This window comes from Bombyx mandarina, chromosome 05 (genome assembly GCF_030267445.1).
Source record: "Bombyx mandarina strain Sakado chromosome 05, ASM3026744v2".
Classification (NCBI taxonomy): domain Eukaryota; kingdom Metazoa; phylum Arthropoda; class Insecta; order Lepidoptera; family Bombycidae; genus Bombyx; species Bombyx mandarina.
This window is the reverse complement of record NC_143212.1, coordinates 5,213,266-5,234,300: the sequence shown is the minus strand read 5'-3', so window position 1 is coordinate 5,234,300 and position 21,035 is coordinate 5,213,266. Positions and strand designations below refer to the sequence as shown.

Below are 21,035 nucleotides of genomic sequence, written 5' to 3'. Positions count from 1 at the left end.
TACGTCAACAAATGCTCAAGAAGTTTGCCGGCTATTATACTGATATTATCTTCTGATTAAAGCATTAATTTTATATGCACAGAAGCATTGCAAAAATGTTGGAAACATTTCAATTACTTATCGATACCATACCTATTTTTGAACAGCGTACGGTATCTTAAGCTGATAAGCTGACTGCTGATGCTGAGTATTGCTGAGATAATTCAATGTTAACAAAATAATGTCAACCTTTGGGTTCAAAAGACGTAAAATACAATGACATCAAGAAAACGAATTTTCGATTTATTGCGAACGATAAATATTGCGTCGTAAGTATTAAAACTGTTTATTTTTATTTATGTTATATGTTGTTGTTATATATGTTATGTTATATATTATTTATATTAATTTACATCTTTTTTTAAGTATAAATCGATAAAATATCTTGAAGCTTTTATCCTAAAAAATAGTTATTTATAAATGACAAGCAATGACTAATTCTATTGGCTAAACTGACTTTAGATTAGTGATCTGATTAAATTAGCTTTAAAATATTAAATCAATGTTTTTAGGAAATATTCTAAAGTAGATCTATTGTAGTACCTTTGTGATGTAAAAGTATCATATTTTCAGTTGCCAATGTCCTGCGCACGGTTACAGAGGAAATATTCAAGTTTCAAATGCAACACCATTAAAGGATTATGCATTTGAGGTACAGTACAGTATTTTTAATTCCATTTAATTGAATATTAGTCAAATTAAAAATAGCAATTCACTTATTTTACTTATAGCTTAACTTTGCTTTTAATGCAAAATGTTGTGTGTGGATTTCAAATTAAGATAAATTAACTGATTTATGACTATATGGTTATATTATATATGATTTAATTGAATATTCTCTTCAGCTTAATGTAAGGTCTTGTTCACTATGTATAGTTAATGTTCAGGATGAATTTCAACAAGTTTTGTTTAAAAATTTGTGTGTATGTTCACTTATATTCTTTATCTTAATAGAAAATACGTTACAGTAGTTTTAATTCAAATATTAAATGACATGCATAGGTTGGCTTGTGTTTTCAAATTAAACTTTCCATACTTCACTGTCGGAAGTCATGATTTCTCCTTTGTTAAGGACAAAGAAAGTGTTTTCTCTACAAATTCTCTTTCTCTCTTTCTCTACAAATACAAGATGAGAACCAGTATGTGCACACCTAGAAACATATATCACTACTGACTAACCAAAAATTTAAATCAGATCCATGGTATAGATTGGGTCATAAATCATGAAATGATGACAAGTTTCATGTATCTTATTAATTATTGCAGATCAAATGCTCAACAGTTCGATATGGGTTAGGTGTAACTCGTGAAGTAGGCCAGGATTTAGTAAATTTAAATGCTAAAAATGTTTGCGTCATGACAGACCCTAATGTTGCATCTTTGAGTCCTATGAAAGCTGTTCTGGATTCACTCACTAGAAATGGAATAAATTATAAAGTTTATGATAAAGTGAGAGTAGAACCTACAGATAGCAGGTAGGTTACTATTGATGATGTTGTAATGAGTGTGCTACTAATGTTTGTTTCTTTTGAAACATTATTTTCTAATAATGGCTGACTAGCTTGTTGCTTATATGCTACTAAACATGAATGAGTACAGTTATCATGGTACTGCTTATTTAAACATCACCATCATTGAATATATTTGGACACCAGTAACTGTAGCTACCAAATCGCACAAAATTATTGTGAATGCCCAAAATTTTATTAATGCATTTTATGAGCCCTATGATGTGCATCATTCTTCTGTCTACAAAAATATGTTTTGTGTACATGTCAATTCAAGTATGAAATATCAGACAATCCCTAAACAATGAAATTGGGACTTTGATCTTATGCATCAAAGTGAGTTAAATGACTTTGTATAGTGATGTCTATGGGTTCTGGTCGTCAACAATTAACATATGGTGCACAGGACAGGTAACAGGAGTTCATTTATCTAGTAAAAATAATAATGTCTTGAATATCCACTTTCAGTTTCAAAGATGCAATTCATTTTGCAAAGGAAGGAAACTTTGACAGTTTTGTTGCTATTGGTGGGGGATCAGTGATGGATACTTGTAAAGCTGCCAATTTGTACTATAGTGACCCTGATGCTGAGTTCTTGGATTATGTGAATGCTCCTGTTGGCAAAGGCAAAGCTGTCAATATACAGGTTAAACCAATGATTGCCAGTAAGATTTTTTTTTTGCTTTTTTTTTTTAATTTGAACTGAGCCTATTTATTTATTAATTCAACATATTAATATTTTTGATTGACTTCAAAGGCAGTATAAGTACGTGGTATATGCATATTACAAGATAACATTAAAAATAAGTTAATATTTAAAAAAAATATTTCAACTATAATGAAATGTTTGTGAATCAGAATATTTCGTCTCTACAAACAAAAGTTTCATGTATAATATTAGAGAAGCGTTTTAGTTATAATTTATTTACAGTACCAACTACGAGCGGCACGGGCAGCGAGACCACCGGCGTCAGCATTTTCGATTACGAAGAAATCCACGCTAAAACCGGTATATCTCATAATGCTCTCCGACCGATACTAGCGTTAATTGATCCGCTTCACACTTTGACAGTGCCCGAGAAAGTATCAAATTATTCTGGTTTCGATATATTTTGCCACGCTTTGGAAAGTTTCACAGCGATACCGTTCACTGAAAGAGGGCCTGCGCCTGCTAATCCGGCTCTCAGACCAGCATATCAAGGCAGCAATCCCATATCTGATGTTTGGGCGCGATTTTGTTTGCAGGTAACCTACAAACCTACTCTTTTACCTAAATTTTTAGCTAACCCTTCTCACCTCCTCCTGTCCTGCTCCTCGTGTCTGAGGGTCGTAAACACCTTCATCCATGATCGCGTTGTGTCATTAGCTAACTGTGTAGGTTGGGAATGATTGCAATTCATATTATTGTTGTATTGCCTTATTATAAATTAGAACAAATTTATGGTGAATGGAACTATTGAAAACAATTAATCAGATCAGAAATATCATGTTATATTCCATTTTTTTATGTTTGTGTGTCGTTAATCTCTGAATTCTGTTGAAGTCTCTAATAAAATGGCGGTTAAGGATAGACTGACTATTTATTGTCAAAGTTATATACAGACAGATGATGACAGATGGCGCTAGTAATCATTTACATTTTGTTACAATATTAACACCTCCGCTTAACAAAATCATAAATACTTCGTAACAGGTAATATACCAAGCTTTTTTGTGAAATATTTATGCTTTAAAGACCCCAAACTTTTTGTAAAAATATCTGCTGGCATTTCAGCAGTTTCTAAATAATCAACTTTAATAAACTTGTTTGCAACTACTTCTCTCAGAAAATGGTATCTTATGTCTATATGTTTAGATCTTCTATGGTATACTGGGTTCAAAATAAGTTTTTGTGCGCTTTGGCAATCATTATATAATGTAATTGTTTCTGAATTTCCTAAAATTTCAAACAATAATCTTTTTAAATAGATAGCCTCTTTACTGGCTTCTGACATGGAAATATACTCTGCTTCTGTTGAGGACAGAGCTACATTTCTCTGTTTCCTACATTCAAAAGAAATAACTGTACCAGACAATTTAAAACAAAAACCAGAAAAAGATTTTCCATCATTTGAATCTGAACCCCAATCTGCATCAACATATCCTTCTATATAAGAATTATCCTTAGAAAAAACAAGACCATAATTTTTAGTACCTTTTAAATACTTTAAAATTCTTTTTAAATGTTTCCAATGAGTTTCATTATATGAATTATTAAACTGGCTCAAATAACATACACTGTAAGCTATGTCTGGTCTGGTTAATACAGCTAAATACATTAAGTTACCTATCAATTGTCTATATGGAATATTTTTATTACATAAACTATTCTCAGATTTTTCCAATCTTAAATTTATCTCCATAGGAGTTTCTATAGTTTTACAATGTGACATGTTAAACTTTTTTAACAAGCTTTCTATATACTGTTCTTGGTCAACAGTTATAACATTTTTATACATATTCACTCTTAAGCCTAAACATTGCTTTATTTGACCCAAATCTTTAATTTTAAATTTACTACTCAAATCTTGTATTAACTGATTAGTTTCAATTTTACAGTTAGAAAAAACAAAAAAATCATCAACAAACAATGCTATTATAACTTTAGCATTTCCTTCAGACTTCGTAAACAAACACGGTTCATACTTAGATTTTAAATATCCTAAAGACTCTAAGTAATCATTAACTCTCTGATACCAAGCACGAGATGATTGCTTAAGTCCATAGATGGCACGTTTAAGCTTTAATACTTTGTCATCATTATCATTACAATCTCTATAAAGGACAGGTTTTTGCATATACACAGATTCATTCAAAAAACCATTTAGAAAGGCTGTAGTGACATCAAGATGACGTATATCTAAACCTAGTTTTACTGCTATAGAAAATAACAATCTTAAAGTAGTATAACGTAGCACAGGTGAAAAAGTTTCATGATAATCTATGCCAGCTTTCTGTGAAAAGCCTTTTGCCACTAATCTAGCACGATAACGCACATTACCGACACTGTCATACTTCTTTTTAAATACCCATTTGCACTGCACTACTGTAGAGTCACGAGGCTTATCCACAAGTTCCCATGCATCATTTTTCTTAAATGATTCTAATTCCTCCTCCATGCTTGATCTCCAAAATTTACTTTCAGGTCCATTTAAAGCTTCCTTGAGTGAAATATCCATTATATTTTGATCATCTGATTCTGCAATACATAAGTGGCTATAGCTAAATCTATCAGGTATTTTTCTCACTCGCTTGTTTGGAATATCCTGATTCAAGTCTAATAATGAAGGTTCTGGTTCTGATGCTGTTTCAGAAAAACTGTCATATGAGTCACTTACTGAAGAAGCTTCTGGAATATATGTGATATCATTATCGTCACAATCAGTGTCTGTACTTTCTGTAGTTCTACTTTCGTCTCCTTCTCTCTGTTCCTCCGCTGGAGCCTTGCACTCAATAGGAATTTCAATTGTATTTTCAGTTTTCTCCATTATTATAATGTCTCTGCTAGTTGTGACAGAGTTATTTTCTGGGTTATAAACCCTATAGCCTTTTACATTGTCTGCATAGCCTACCAAAATAAGTTCTTTAGCCTTCATATCCCATTTTAAGCGCTTTTCTTTTGGTATGTGCATCATAACCTTACTTCCAAAAATACGTACATGACTTAAGTCAGGTTTTTTCTTTGTCCAGGCTTCATATGGAGTCATGTTGTTTAATCCAGTAACAACTGATCGATTCCTTAAGTATACAGAGGTATTTATGGCTTCTGCCCAAAACTTTTTATGTAAACCAGCATCAAAAATTAGACATCTAGCCTTTTCAACTAATGACCTATTCATCCTTTCACACACACCATTTTGCTGTGGTGTGTAAGCATTACTTTTCTGGTGAATTATTCCGTGTTGTTTTAGATATCTTTCAAAGTCTTGACTGCAGTACTCACTGCCATTGTCTGTTCTTAGAATTTTAATTTTCCGATCTGTCTGTTTTTCTACAAGTGACTGGAATTCTTTGAAAAACTTAAATACCTCTGACTTTGTTTTCATGAAGTATACAAAAACCATTCTGCTGTAGTCATCCACAAATAAGACATAGTATCTGGATCCTCCAATAGACACATTTTCCATCGGACCACACACATCTGAGTGTATTAATTCTAAAATATCTTGGGTGTTAGTTGAACTAGGCTGAAAAGGTAGTCTAGCCTGCTTCCCCTTACAGCAAACAGTACACTTAGATTTGTCAACATCAGCTTTATTTGTGTATGAAATACCTGTCGTAGCTCCATTCTTCATTTTGTTCAAGCTGGTACTGTTGATATGCCCTAATCGTCGATGCCAAGTTTCACTCGACACCTTAGCTGTGGCTGCGAATAACTGTTCTGATTTCTTAGTATATAATCTGTACACACCATCTACTAATTCTGCCTTTCCAACTAGAGTTCTCTGTTGATTGTAAATATAGCAAAATTTCTCTTTAAAGATTACCTTATTGCCATTCTCAATTAACTGACTCACTGAAAGCAAGTTTGTTGTTAAACTCGGTATGCACAATACATTCGAAACTGTGATGTCATATTCTACACCATTCACAACTGTGATTATGTTTACATCACCAGAACACACTACCGGGACGGATGTTTTGTTCGCAACAATTATTTCTTTAATTTCATGTTCAAATGATGGACTCTCAACGTATTCTTTCTTTGCTGTCATGTGTTTGCTGGCCCCGCTATCTATGTACCAACTATCGCAGTTGAAATTTCCACTTAAGAAAATAGCACTAAAGGCGTTGGATTGTTTTCTTTTTTCGGCTTCTAAACTCGGACACTGATTTTTATAATGACCATTTTGCTTACATTTATAGCATTTTATAACCTTTTTTTTTACATTTGTCGTATTTGATGTTCGTTTCTCGCCTTTTGTATTGAAATTTTGATCTACCCTCGTTTTTGGTTTCGACCATAGTGCAACTTCCGGATCATGGTCACCGATCTCGGAACTCATATCAAGTAATTTTGTTTTAATTACGTCAGAGTTTATGGCAATCCCGGAATGCTCTATTGCCATGATCATTGGGGCAAACTTTTCTGGCAGCCCTGCCAACAGCAATGATCCCACCCATTCCTCGTTTATTTCAAATCCCGTTCCACTTAATTTCTGCGCTGTATCGATTATCTGCGTCACGTATGACGTCATCGAACTGCAATTATCTCGCCGGATTGAAATTAAATTTCTCAATAGACTAATTCTTCGTGAAAAGCCACTATCATCGAATAATTGCCTTAGTTTATCCCACAATTCTTTCGACGATTTAACGGTTTTGACATGTACGTACAACGACGGGTCGATGGTCATGATCAATTTGGCTTTAGTTTTTTCGTCATCCGCGCTTGCTATTTCTTTCCCCGGTTCTGGCTTGATGCAATGCTTCATGCCTTCGAGTACTAAAAAATTTTCTGCAGCGAAACACCACTCTGAATAATTATCGCGTCCTTTTAGTTTCGGCACATTGATAAGGTAGTTGGTAGCCATTTTGACGAATAGTTTTTACACAAATACACTGCGATAATCAATACGATCAGTCCAGTTCACAACTAAATCTCACTGAATACTGTCTTTTAACACTTGCTTTACTGCAAAATCTTGTTAAAACGACTCAATACTGGGATTTTTTTTGATTTTCTGCGATTTTCTGGGCCCGTAACCTAATAAAATGGCGGTTGAGGATAGACTGACTATTTATTGTCAAAGTTATATACAGACAGATGATGACAGATGGCGCTAGTAATCATTTACATTTTGTTACAATATTAACAGTCTCAACTTTAAAGAGCCGAAAATTAGCGGCACACATATCCTTAAGGCATTAGAAAGAAGTAGAATTCGAACTCAAACGACGAAAGCTCGGATATAACAACTGACGTAATGCCGCTAATTTTGAAAATTTGTAAACTATAAACTAAAGTATAAAAACTGAAATTGATTTTAGACCCTGCAAAAGTATTTCGTTCGTTCAGTGAACAATTCTGGAGACGTGGAAGCGAGATCGAGCATGCATCTGGCGGCGACGATGGCGGGCGTAGGCATCGGAAACGCGGGCGTACATTTATGTCACGGGCTAGCATACCCGATAGCTGGAAACGTTAAGAGTTTTGTTCCCGAGGACTATGGGTAAAATTAAAATAAAATATTAGAATACTAAAAATATAGGTATAGTACACTATTATCGGTCTGTTATCGTGTTACGTTTATCGATAGCTCCATCCCTATCAGTTTCTCCGACTCTGCGTAAGCGTCATAGTTTTATTAAATAATGTGTACATAATGTAAAAAAGACGCTCGTTCAAGTTTCCACAGGAACTGTCATAGAGAAAATAAAGAAATGGAAATAGTATAGCTGTTTGTTACTCGCGGCTCTCAGTGGGAATGAGATGTTTTTCGGGAAAAAAGCCTATCTCAAACTCCTGAACTAATATTTGAACAAAATCACTTGAAAAAATCTGGTCAATAAGTTGCTTCAATTCGACGTGACAGAAGTAAAAAAATAATACAAACAAAGACTTACATTTATAATATTCCGTTGAATTACCACCAATGTATGGTATATTATGAGCTCTTTTTTGTCACTGAAATGCGGATCTTTGAAACTCAGAGGGTTGTGTCGATGGATTAAACTAGTTAAAGGATAGCTACCACTATCTTGCCTATTTTTACTGCAAAGCAGTTATACGTTCCTCACGGCGTCATGTCGTCGCCGAGCCAAGGGCCGGAGGAGGGCGTTCATCTAGTTTCGGTCCCTGTGAGGAGGCAGTCTCTTGATGATGGAGTGACCTGAGGGGTCACGCCGCACATTACGAATTTGGTTGTAGTGTTGACCGCGGGAAACACCCTACACTGCTTGCGTTCCGAGTGCTTAGTGCGAGTTTTTTGACCCAATTTTGTATGCAATTGGAACAGCGCCCCTAGCGGCAAACGTATGCAAACGATTCCATTCCATACAAATATGAGCTAACTTTTACGCTATCGAGAACGTTTAAAAACTCGCACTAAGCACACTGACCCCGGACGGAGAACGGATATCAAGTAAAATAACGCAAGAGGAGTCGTTTAGTTCGTAGGTCTCTAAAATATCCTTGGCGCCGCGGTCCATTCCCAAAATTTACGGACCGTTAATCACATAGCCTGCGAGACCCCTAGGTGCGGAAACACGACATATTAGGTTCGACCCCTGCCGGGTGACCCTAAAGAAAAGGGTGATAGTATTCACGTTGTGATATATATTGGCTCTGGTAATCACTTATCACGAGATGGACCGTGATTTATATTATTCATATTGGCAATAAATAGAAAAAAAAAAGATAGTGACTTAAAATTGCTTCGTGGCATACATAGCCATAAGATGTATTTACCTTTGCGGACTCACATCCATACCGGATGCGGATACCATCTGTCTTCTGGTAAAAAGTCGAAATCATTATTGTCATGTAAGATCCCGTTTCAACACCAATGATTTGTTTAAATGTACTGAGCAAATAATTTCAGTGTCAACATTGTGCAGTCAGTCACGAGATTTATAACGTGTTTAGTAATTCACTAGATGGCGCTAGAAGGATATAATAGAATGGAATAAACATTTTTGTTGTATTTATGTTGGGACAAAACCATTTTACGGCGACTACGTTCTTTACAATATTTAATGTCCGTTACACTGTTGAATTGCAATGCTAGACATGTGGATTTAAAATGATAATACATGTACTCGGTCTGGTATAATCATCATCATCAGATCAAAGTCGTCCACTGCTAGCCATAGCCTCTCCCAATCCATATCACTGAGCCGGGTCTTCGGCTCTGCTTATCCACCTCTTGCTGACCACTGTTCTAGCTAAGGGGCGGTCCCACGTTACGTTTATTTATTTACGTTTAATTTGGTTCGTTATGGAAACTGATATTCTAATGCAACTTAAACTCAGGTCTCAAATTAGCCGGTAATTTTATAGTTTAGTCTATACTAATATTATAAAGAGGAAAGATTTGTTTGTTTGTTTGTATTGAATAGGCTCCGAAACTACAGAACTGATTTAAAAAAATCTTTCACTGTTGGAAAGCTACGCTATCCCCGGGTGACATAGGCTATGTTTATTATATTTTTAAAAAAATTAGGGATCCTTACTGAAACTCCAATAATGTAACCCAGTGTAAAAAAAAAACCTAAAATTATTTACATCACGTGCGCTACTACCCAAGCGAAGCCGGGGCGGGCCGCTAGTTTTTTATAAAGGTCATGCAGATCGTTTAACCAAGCCGAAGGCTTAACCAATTCGTCAGAAGATTTACGCTTGAATTGTATATAAAAGATTTGTCTGTTCAATTTACAGTTCCAATCCGATAATCCCTCACGGCCTGTCGGTTGTAATGACAGCGCCGGCTGTTTTCCGATTCACCGCATCTAGTGACCCTGAGAAACATCTAGAAGCAGCCAGTCTGCTAGGAGCTGACGTCACCAACGCTAAGAGAAAAGACGCCGGTAGAATACTCTCCGACGTCATACTCTTGTACATGGATAAGTTGAAGATTGAAAACGGATTGAAGGCATTAGGATATACTAATGACGACATACCGGACTTGGTCAAGGGTGCTTTACCTCAGGTAGGTTGTTTGGAGTTATAAGAATAACTTTTTGGTAGATTCAAAATCATCGTTCTTTTTAGTTTTACAGGTATATCGATTTGCCTTTGTTTCAATTTGAAAACCCAGCTTTGAATTTATTTATTAAATTTTTAAACTACGAATTTTTTTTATATTTCTTTTTATCATATTGATCCAATCGAAATGTTAAATGTTAAATTAAACTGTGGAAACAGCTTAATCAGATCACCCTGACACTGCTGAATAGTGTACTCATTCAGACGTCTGTTGAAATACTAAAATCGGTACAGGATATTTGATTCTAATCTTTTAAAATAATTACTATACTATTCGAAAGGGCCTACAAATTTTACAGATTCTTGTCCTTGTATTGTTATAGGATCGTTTATTAAAAATCGCTCCAGTGACACAATCTGAAGAGGATTTATCAAAATTGCTGGAGGAATCATTGACCATTTACTAATTGTTTCAATGTAAGTTAATGTAAATTGTATTTGATAGTGATTGCTCAAATGAAACATCATTCTTGTTAATAATATATATTTCGCCATTGTAAAATCGTTACAGAACTAATTAGTTTTAGTAATTAAATATAGTATTTCAAAAATAAATATTTTTATATTGGATATAATCTGTTTTTTTTGGGTAGATGAAACAAAAACCACATTTTAGTATTTAATTTTAATATTTTTAAGTACATAAAATAAACCTATCAACTAATTTGTATAATATATAATAATATGTATAATCTTAAATTAATTAGTAATTTGACTTCGATTTGTTACTTGATAATTCAAAAAAAAAAGCGCTAGATAATTTGGTCGAATTGTTACTCGAGTGTACACATAAAGGCACTAATATGAAATGTGTCAAATATTTATTGTGTGACTAGCGCGTATATTCTATCACTTGTTGCTTGTAAAAGAGTTAACTCAGTTGTTAGTTTCATGATATAACTCTTAAAAATTAAATTTTGTACGTGTGGCTCACACTGCTTCTGGCACGATGTTGTTGTGGTGGAAGGGACTGCTCTCATAGGACATGTTGGATGCATTGACAGTGACGCTGTGAAGTGGAGCATATCGGCTTAGTTTTGGAGTGGCCGGACCTGTGAGGTCTTCGGACAACTGCTGGTATACCAAGCCGCAGTCCTTTTTGGTGCGGCCGGGTTGACTCATCGCTGCAATAATGGCACTGTTGTATCTGAGCTGCCTGGTTCTTGATTTACACGTCATCATGACGACCTTAGCGATAACGATTAGCAACAAAAGCGCTCCGAGGATGGCAATGGATATTGGCCACAAGTAGCTGTAATGGCCGTGTTCTTCCTCGGTCGATGTTCGTACATAGACGTCTGGCTCAGAATTTTCGTATAAGTCTAAGAGCTTGATGTCAATCTTAACTTTCTCTGTGGCCTGTTGTTCAGATTTCTTTGTATTCTCAGATTTCGAGTCCGTTTTGTCGATGAGCTCATATTTAAGATCTATGTCATTATTCTCCTCGTAATCTTCGCCAGAGTCGTCTTCGTCGTCATCATCGTCGCCCTCGTCTTCATCATCATCGGGATCAACGTCATCTGATTCTTCATCAGTGCTATCAATTATTAGTTTGCTGTCAGCAGAAGCGTTGGTATCATCAGGAATTTTACCGTCATCTAAGGTGTTCTTCAAATCGAAATTACCCTCAGTGTCCTTGTCGATTCTTTCCCAAATTTCTTCGTCAGATACAGCCGATAATGGTTCAACAGGATGGGAAATAACTGTAGTTCCACAAGTCTTGATAGTCAGGAAATCCCAGCTGTAAGTGGCATCATCATCTTTTCCATCTCTAGCCATATTGGCGACGTTGGCAGAGTTACCAGTAGGCAACACTGTGTGGTTGTTCAGCCATGTCATGAGGTTTTCAAAGTCTCGGCTGCAGGCCAACGGATTGTTGGTAATGTCTAAAGTACGTAGTTTGTTCAAATTATCTAATTCGTTTTGTTTAATTTCCGTAATTCTATTGTGGGATACATTCAAGAATAGTAAATTGATAAGAACTGTCAGTGGGTGATTTTTATCTACTTTCCACAAAGAGGTTAATTCAGCGTGACTCATGTCTAGCCAAGTCATGGCCGGAGTGTGGACAAAAATTTCCGCAGAAAGTACTTTAAGAGGGTTACCTTGTAAATTAAGCTTTGCAAGTTCATTGTTCTTTGCGAAGAGCTTAGGATCTAAAGTGGTGAGCATATTATTAGCAAGATTGATTTCCATTAATTTAGGGCAGTGCGAGAAAACGGTATTGTTTATGGTAGTTAATTTATTATTCGATAGATGAATTATTGACAGAGCAGAGAATGTTTTCAGAGAATTATCGTAAATCTCTTCTAGACCACAGTCAGATGCGCCAAAGAAGTAAATATTAAACTGATCAGATGAGCATGTGAAACCTTCAACCGGTAAATGTTTTAGCCGTGGGTTGTTTGAAATTTTGAAGATGTCAAGTTCGATGTTTTCTTTGATAAGAATACTGGACATGTAATCCAAATTATTATACGACAAATCTAAATAATTGAGTTCTACTAATTTGTGGAATGCCTGGTTATGGATTTTCTCGATACTATTTCCGCTGAGGTTGAGATTAGCAATAAGACCCATACCGTTGAACATTGATGGCCCAACAAACTTAATGTTCGTTTGTCCCGCATTAAGTGTAAGCAAATCGGATATTTGGAGGCCATACACTGTATCAATAGGATTTTTCAGTAAATGCAGTGTTGCTAGTTCGGTGTTTTCCGAGAAAATGTCGTCGGGGAGCGATTTAATGTGATTGTTGCTGAGATCTAACTCTTCTAGATCGAGTAATTTTTTGAATGTATCTGGATCCATATCGGATAGGTTGTTACCGGCAACACTCAAGTACATCAAACCAGGCATATTTTTGAAAGTATTTGCCGTGATGTACTGCATGTTACAGTATGAAACATCAAGCTCTTGTACAGAGGAAGCGTTCAAGAAGTAATTTTCGGACCCAGCTGCAGGAAATTTGAGGGGATTGTTTGAAAGCGTTAGAAGTAACAGCTTCTTATTGTTCGCAAACGTCTCAGGATGAAGGCTCTTTAGGTTGTTGTTGGATAGGTTGACTGCGTAAAGGTCATGGACACCATAGAAAGCATTGGGGGCGATATAACCAATCGTGCTGTTCACGATTTTTACAGTAGCAACCTGGTGAAGTCCGAGTTTTTTGAACATGAAGTCGTCTAGATTAATCGGGTAGCGGGGATCCGCGTTTTCGACCACGAGATCAAGGATATCATCGCCGAACTTTTGTGTACCGATTTCGAGGAAGCTGCACTTGGCTTGTCTATATCCCTGAGATACAGAGCATATGCAGTCTCTGGGACAGGGCCTGTCCTCGTTGTACAAAACCTCTTGGTATTCCGCGGGTTCGTAATCCTCATATTGATCCAATAAGTTGTCGGCGTCTTTGTCTTTCTTGACGGTTTTATTGATAGATTCGCCGAATACCAGCGCGCATGCTGCCAGGAGCAGTAGTAACTCCCGGGACCTTGCCCCCATGTCGTAGCGAACTCTGAAACGTGACAAAGGGATATTTTAATCAACCGACAAAATATACATACTTATCTTTGACTATTATTAAATTATCCGACAGCAGTCAAGAATAGTGGCGGTGCTGTGATCAATCATTGGACGCGATAACCAAAGCGAATCGAGTGGGCATGTTCTTCTAAAAAAATTCATGACTTCGGTTTCTAAATTTCCAATTACATGAATGGCCTTTAATGTATTTTTTTTTATTGCTTAGATGGATGGACGAGCTCACAGCCCACCTGATGTTAAGTGGTTACTGGAGCCCATAGACATCTACAACGTAAATGCGCCACCCACCTCGAGATATAAGTTCTAAGGTCTCACTCACTATAGTTACAACGGCTACCCCACCCTTCGAACCGAAACGCATTACTGCTTCACGGCGGAAATAGGCGGGGTGGTGGTACCTACCCGTGCGGACTCCCAAGAGGTCCTACCACCAGTGATTACGCAAATTATAATTTATGTATGTTTGGAAATCACTCAACTAATACTATTGGGCTGACGAATTTGTTGGTTCTTAAAAGGCTTGTTTTTGCAGTGTTTATTTTGCTATAAGAACTGCACTAATTAGTTGTTTAACGCATGAAAGCTTAAAAAAATAACATCTAAACAAATTATTTGAAAACGGAATGTATGTATTTATTACGATTTAAAATCAACGCTACAAATGGAAATATCCACAACACGTATAATGACACTGCCTATATTGTATCTTCGTCAATAAAATGTAGACAAAGAGAACAGATGTTCCAGGCATTGTTCTAGTGAAATCTTATCTGAGCATTGTCCATCTGTCCGTTTGTTGACTGCCTCAGTAAACGGATAGCAAGAGTTCTTGGTTTGTTAAAATTGTATTGGAATATTTTTGAATATAGGAAAAAAAAACAATTAATATAATTATGGAATCGATTTAAAAGCAAACCTTACATATCTATGGAACATCGTAAATTCGCGGATAGGTAATTGTTTGTTTGATTTTTTTTTATTGCTGAGGTGGGTGGACTAGCTCACAGCCCACCTGGTGTTAAGCGGTTACTGGAGCCCATAGACATCTACGACGTAAATGCGCCACCCACCTTGAGACATGAGTTCTAAAGTCTCAATGTAGTTACAACGGCTGCCCCACCGTTCGAACCGAAACGCGTTACTGCTGCACGGCAGAAATAGGCAGAGTAGTGGTACCTACCCGTGCAGACTCACAAGAGGTCCTACCACCAGTAATATAACCGTAATAATTTATTAAATGAAACGTTAATATCAAACAAACCAACTAGCTAAAAAATATTTTAATAAACCCACGATTTTTTTTTTCTTTATAATGAAAACCACGCTATCTGATATGAATATTTACTGTCATCCGACCTTACTAAGTGGTTTTTCCTTCTAACTATTTCGCAATAGCGGCGCAGACGCCTTCTTTATTTGCATGGTAATTATGATCGTCAAAGCCCGTATGTCGTTTTACACTTCAATAAATAATAACACAGTAAACAAAATACACACTCACTGAACAGGATTAGACAATAGCTTTGCGTTGATAATTTATTGTAGAAAGTCTTTGCACTTTCACACTACGACAATGGGCACTATGCGATCGCGCTCCACGACCGTGTCGACTTCACGAATGCCGGTAACTGAATGAACTATGAAGGACCGATATTTATGTACCGGCCGATATGCCGAGAGCGCAAAAGGTAATACGGCTTGTTTCAGGTTTATATTGCGTGGTTGTGTTTAGTGCAGCATACACAGAAGTCACGGACGGACACAAAATAAAATTGTGCCTACTGTATATTTTTATCTGTCATGCTCTGGTATAATGATGGATTAAGGGCATTGATATTCACTTTTTTTTATTGCCTAGATATGTGGACGAGCTCACAGCCCACCTGGTGTTATGTAGTTACTGGAACCCATAGACATCTACAACGTAAATGCGCCACACACCTTGAGATATAAGTTCTAAGGTCTCAATATAGTTACAACGGCTGCCCCACCCTTCAAACCGAAACGCATTACTGCTTCACGGCAGAAATAGGCGGGGTGGTGGTACCTACCCGTGCGGACTCACAAGAGGTCTTACCACCAGTAATTACGCAAATTATAATTTTGCGGGTTTGATTTTTATTACACGATGTTATTCCTTCACCGTGGAAGTCAATCGTGAACAATTGTTAAGTACGTATTTCATTATAAAAATTGGTACTCGCCTGCGGTATTCGAACACTGTTGCATCGCTATATACGAATGCACCAGACGTCTTATCTTTTAGGGCACGACGATTTCAACTATTATTTATATATACAGGTATTTATTGACTGAACGATTGTGGAATAGAGATCTAATAATTGACCTTCTGGCGATTGATTGTTTTCGAGGGTCAGACATAAAAAGCTATTCATTTTTACACACACTCTAGCTCTATAGCAACATGCTGTGGTTCCGTCTTAACATTTGGCGTCCTTTACAGACTGGTAAGGTGAAATCATATGTAATAATATGCTGTCTCCTAGTGTATTGCTTACATTGAAGAATCGCCGATAAGATTAGATAAATTTTTCATGTCGTTCTACATAGTTACTTCAAATAAGTAAACAGTCTTTTTTTATAGTTTTATAAACGGATATGTATTTTAATAATACGGTTAGCCATTTTTTTTTTTTGAGTAATAGAATCTTCTAATTTTGAAGGCGTTCTTTTACTATCTGCCAGTAACCTTGAGGGGTTATTCTGGCCACACCTTGCCTGAGTGGTGGGTGAGCTCACGGGGCTAAGCCTGAAATAATTTGTAAACAGCAGGAGCAACGCTTCGTTGAATCTACCATCGGATCGGAATCGGGATCCCTTTAGAAGATCCGACGATAAAGTGGATTGTGTTTATCGGCAAACGCTCCTTTTTAATTACCCACTAAGCCTATTTAAAATTGATTCGAAATTATACGCTTTTATCATAAGGAGATCAACAAAAATTTATATTATTATACCTATGTCTAAATTACCACGAAATGTTTGTAATCAAACGAACACCTGCAATATCTAATATGTTAATGTGGATTGGTGTTCTTATATGGATGATGTCATCTCTTGTTGTTTTAGTCATAGAGGCCAAGGAAATGGATTGACGTGAAAAGTAAAGGTTTTTTTTTTCTTAAAGTATAACAGTTGGACAGATCAAATTCGCGTCCCGTCTGTTATTAAGCGGTTACTTGAATAGACTGTTCAAAGACTTGAGATAATGAGATATCTTGAGGCTTGAGGTTGAAGACTAAATTGTATAGTATAAGGACTATTCCATCATTCAAACCGAGAATGCGTTACTTTTTTATTGCCTTTTATAAGCATATAAGCATACGCCTATCTAATATTGAGTGGTTGCCTCAGAGCAATCCCAGGGGCACAGTCAAGCAGCTGTCTACCGTAATAACATAGCGATAGAAATAGGCAGGCTTGTAGTAACCACTCGTGCAAATTTGACTTACCTCCAGTAATATTTTATGATATTTGAGATACAGTATATAAAGGGGTTGCTTAATATGATTTAAATTTAAATATTAAACATGAACTTTCATTATGACTTTTTTGTGTGTTTAATGTTTTGTCGTCATTTATGTTATAGTCACAATATTTTTAAATTTAAACGCCTTAGTACCGTTATAAAAGATTCTTGCACGTGTTCAAATTGCTAGTTTGAATGTTGTAATTCTCAGAAAACCTCATAAACTGTTGCTTGCCGAGAATTACTTATACAGCAATATGGTCAGCGGTACCTATATTAATTTCGATTTGTTTATAATTGTTTCTGAATATTATTTAGAGTAGTACTTAATTAATATGAAATAATCGTTTATTTCACAACCAACAAAAAAAAAAAAATTATAATCACGGCTATTAATTAAAACTGTGTTGCTATCATAATGTCCACATATAGATTTAGAGGAAAGTAAAAATTGCTCACAGCGTTTTTTTAATTATCTTTTTTTATGTTTCATTATCCTCATTCTCATACTATACAAAGAGTACATGTTTTTTGGGGATTTACCAATAATTTTATGCATCTCATGTTTTGTCTATGTTAGTTGCTTTGTGTTACTTTTTACATCTTCGGTATCTTTGCAGTGAGGTTTTGGTTTTTAAAAAAAAAAAAAAACATTAGTGCACAATTGGTAGTCCTTCCACGAATTGCCGTACATTGTTCAGGTCCAGACAGCTTTACCGACTTTACCGACGATTCCAAAACTAACTTTTTGTGGTTTAAGCTACAAATAAGCTCCAGCGTCAAATCGAATTTCTCTTTGGATGTCACTGAGTGTAGAGTTCCTCAAATTACTGATGCATTACATAGAAGAGTAATATCTACAACGTAAATGCGCCACCCACCATATAAAATCTAAAGTCTCAGTATAGTTACAACGGCTGCCCCACCCTTCATACCGAAACGCATTACTGCTTCACGGCAGAAATAGACAGGGTGGTGTTACGTACTCGCGGACTCACAAGAGATCCAACCACCTTATACAATAGTCGTAAACAATACACTCAAATCTATTAACATGTCCCGATAAGTGAGATAAAAGCCATTAAAAGCCAATAGTAACACGAATATTTACGTGCTCAGACCCGGCTTGTTGGAGGTATAGTTAAGTGTACAACGTGAGTCTAGGGTAAATAGAAAGAAAATATATTTTATACCTTTGACTTCAGTTCAGCCACTCAATAACGGTTACACTTGATTTTTGGAATCTGAAAATAAACAAAGAAATCTATTAGATATACCTACTCGTAGATCATTCTATTTTATATTAATTTCATATCACTTCAAGCTATTTTACGTAAATAGTAATTTTGGAATGGAATGTTTAGTAACAGAAATTGCATTCTTGACAGGAAACCTGCACTGCAGACTGCAATCACGATTAGATAATTTGAAACAACTTAAAATTACGACATACGAAAACTATACTATTATTTCAGTATTTAACTACGAATTTATCAGATAAAAATGAATTTGGCATGCTGAATTTTTTTTATTGCTTAGGTAGGTGGACGATCTCACAGATCACCTGGTATTAAGAGGTTAGTGGAGCCCATAGACATCTATAACTTAAATACGCTACCCACCTTGAGATATAAGTTCTAAGGTCTCAAGTATAGTTACGACGGCTGCCGCCCCTTCAAACCGAAACGCATTACTGCTTCACGGCAGAAATAGGCAGGGTGGAGCAATTATCGTTTATATAACAAAAACGAATTTGTTTCCCATATAAAAGAAAATCGTTTTCTACTTTCTAAGATAAATGTCATTAATCATCGCAAGAATTAGACTTTATTTTTTAGATTTTATCAAAAGACATAGGCACTCAGAATATACGTAAATCTAGTATTTGTTTCGGTTTTCGCGTAAATACTTATACAGCTTTTTCTCGACACTAATTTATCACGGTCTTCCGTGACAACAAAAACTTTAAAGTATTCGAAAAGTCGGAAACGATATGAAAACAATAAAAAAACACAGAGATAAAACCGTAAAAGTTATGTACATGTACAAACAAAGTACTATGTGGGCGAGTGTGCTTTGTGCGAGTTTCTTAACGTTCTCGTTAACGTAAAAGTTAAGCCAATATTGTATGCAATTGGAACAACGCCCCTGACGGCAAACGTACGCAAACGATCTGTTACACACTACTCTACAAAGCAGCTTTGCCCTAATCAGCTCGTTTACGAGCTCACTGTGTTTTTCCATTAGAGTCATCATTTTTAGCTTTCTTGTAAAATCAAATCGTATAGAAAACGAGTTAGAATCTGGAAGCCGTCGCGAGCATACATAAGCTTGAGAAGTCAACAATAGTGTTGTAAAATTGTGAAGTCTAATAAAAGACAGTTTAGTTGTGAAAAGTTTTTGTGTTTTTTTTTAAAAAGAAGTTTGAGAAAGGCCGTGTAACAGATCCCATTCCATACAAATATGAGCTAACTTTTACGCTATCGAGAACGTTACAAAACTCGCACTAAGCACACAGAATCCAGATGGCACGGGTCACTGGCCAAATGATTAATGCGTGTCCGTATGTGCTCGTTGTTCCTTCGGTATAGATTCTGCATGCAACTTATGTAGGTAATCGAGTTTATGTACTCGCAATGTTAGAAAGTGAACTGGTTATTAATAGAAACTGAGATACGACGTTTTGATATTATGAAAAAAAGCTTTCTTAATCGCTAATTCTTTGAACTTAAAAATTAATATCGTATACCCTGCAAAACGTAGCAATGGATTGATTTATTAATCTGCTAAATAGCTGGAAGCTGAGCTTACATATAAACAAAAGCACCGTCGTAATTATGTCAATACACATATTCATTAACTAGACGTACTCGCCCGCTTCGGTGGGCATTTAAAATTAACATTATTTATTGTCATTTTTATTAGGGAGTCGAACACTCATATAAATATTAGCCTATCCATTAATGACATGTATTTTCTACATAGATACTAAGTTTCAAGTCAATCGGATGCCTGGTTCACTAGTTATAACGGAACATCCGTAAAAACCACTGTAGATATATCTATTAAGTCTTAGTATAGATAGTATTCGTGTATTTTAAATAATTATATTTTTCATCTAATATTAATAAATACTTGTTAATAGTAAATTAAGGTAGTGTAAATGAAGTTGAATTACAGAACGTGTTTGCTCCGTCCAATTTATAATCGAGAAATTAACGGTTTTCGCGGTTATGAAACTCGAGAAAATGTATCAAATAAATAATACAATGAAGTATAGGTATTAGGATAATTCGCATTAATTATTTCCGTGAACGACGACCAAAAAGTTAGTTTAAACATAGTTAGCTGCTATTTTAGCTTTTAGTAATGGTTTTAATGTTGGTTGAACATCCCATAGCCTAGGAACCGATTGTGAGGCTCACTAAATAACGAGGCGTATATTCAATGACAGGTTTTAAACTGTAATAGAACAGATATTATTGTGAGCTTGATTATCTAACGCAGAATCACATTCATTGCTCGGTGTTTAAATTTAATATCAAATAACCGAGCCTAAAAGTAATAACAATATATTACCTCAATATAAACGGAAGACTGTAATCATTTCACGTGCAAGAACATATTTGCAAACATACAATCTAAAGGAAAGAAAGCTCGCTGACACTAACTACCCCGAGTCACACGAGACCGTTTACCCTTCGCGGTT

At 35.8% G+C, this 21,035-nt stretch overlaps 2 protein-coding genes across 4 annotated transcripts in view; one reads left to right on the top strand and one right to left on the bottom strand.

Moving 5' to 3' along the window:
• On the top strand, positions 1-10,868 carry T3dh (Type III alcohol dehydrogenase). The gene is made up of 8 exons (XM_089727572.1): positions 1-308; positions 613-691; positions 1,306-1,514; positions 2,016-2,212; positions 2,479-2,792; positions 7,578-7,759; positions 9,967-10,237; positions 10,617-10,868. The coding sequence occupies exons 1-8, from the start codon at positions 256-258 to the stop codon at positions 10,698-10,700; spliced, it is 1,389 nt and encodes a 462-aa protein (XP_089583698.1). The 5' UTR covers positions 1-255; the 3' UTR covers positions 10,701-10,868.
• A 35-nt stretch (positions 10,869-10,903) lies between these two features.
• The window catches only part of Gp150 (leucine-rich repeat domain-containing glycoprotein 150), a 43,858-nt gene continuing 33,726 nt past the window's right edge, over positions 10,904-21,035 (bottom strand). Inside the window, exons 2-3 of one of the 3 annotated variants that reach the window (XM_028176869.2) lie at positions 18,520-18,570; positions 10,904-13,807 (exon numbers count right to left, since the gene is read on the bottom strand). In XM_028176869.2, coding sequence (XP_028032670.2) covers positions 11,224-13,794 — 2,571 coding nt within the window. In that variant the 5' untranslated portion in view covers positions 13,795-13,807; positions 18,520-18,570 and the 3' untranslated portion in view covers positions 10,904-11,223. Of the gene's footprint in view, positions 13,808-15,333; positions 15,492-18,519; positions 18,571-21,035 lie in introns of those variants that run through there. The other 2 variants (XM_028176870.2, XM_028176871.2) reach the window with 2 other exon arrangements.

Coding starts and splice junctions, on each gene's coding strand:
- T3dh (XM_089727572.1), top strand. CDS start 256: ATGACATCAAGAAAACGAATTTTCGATTTATTGCGAACGATAAATATT. Junction 692..1,305: donor TAAAGGATTATGCATTTGAG/GTACAGTACAGT, acceptor TAATTATTGCAG/ATCAAATGCTCAACAGTTCG. Junction 7,760..9,966: donor TTTGTTCCCGAGGACTATGG/GTAAAATTAAAA, acceptor TTCAATTTACAG/TTCCAATCCGATAATCCCTC.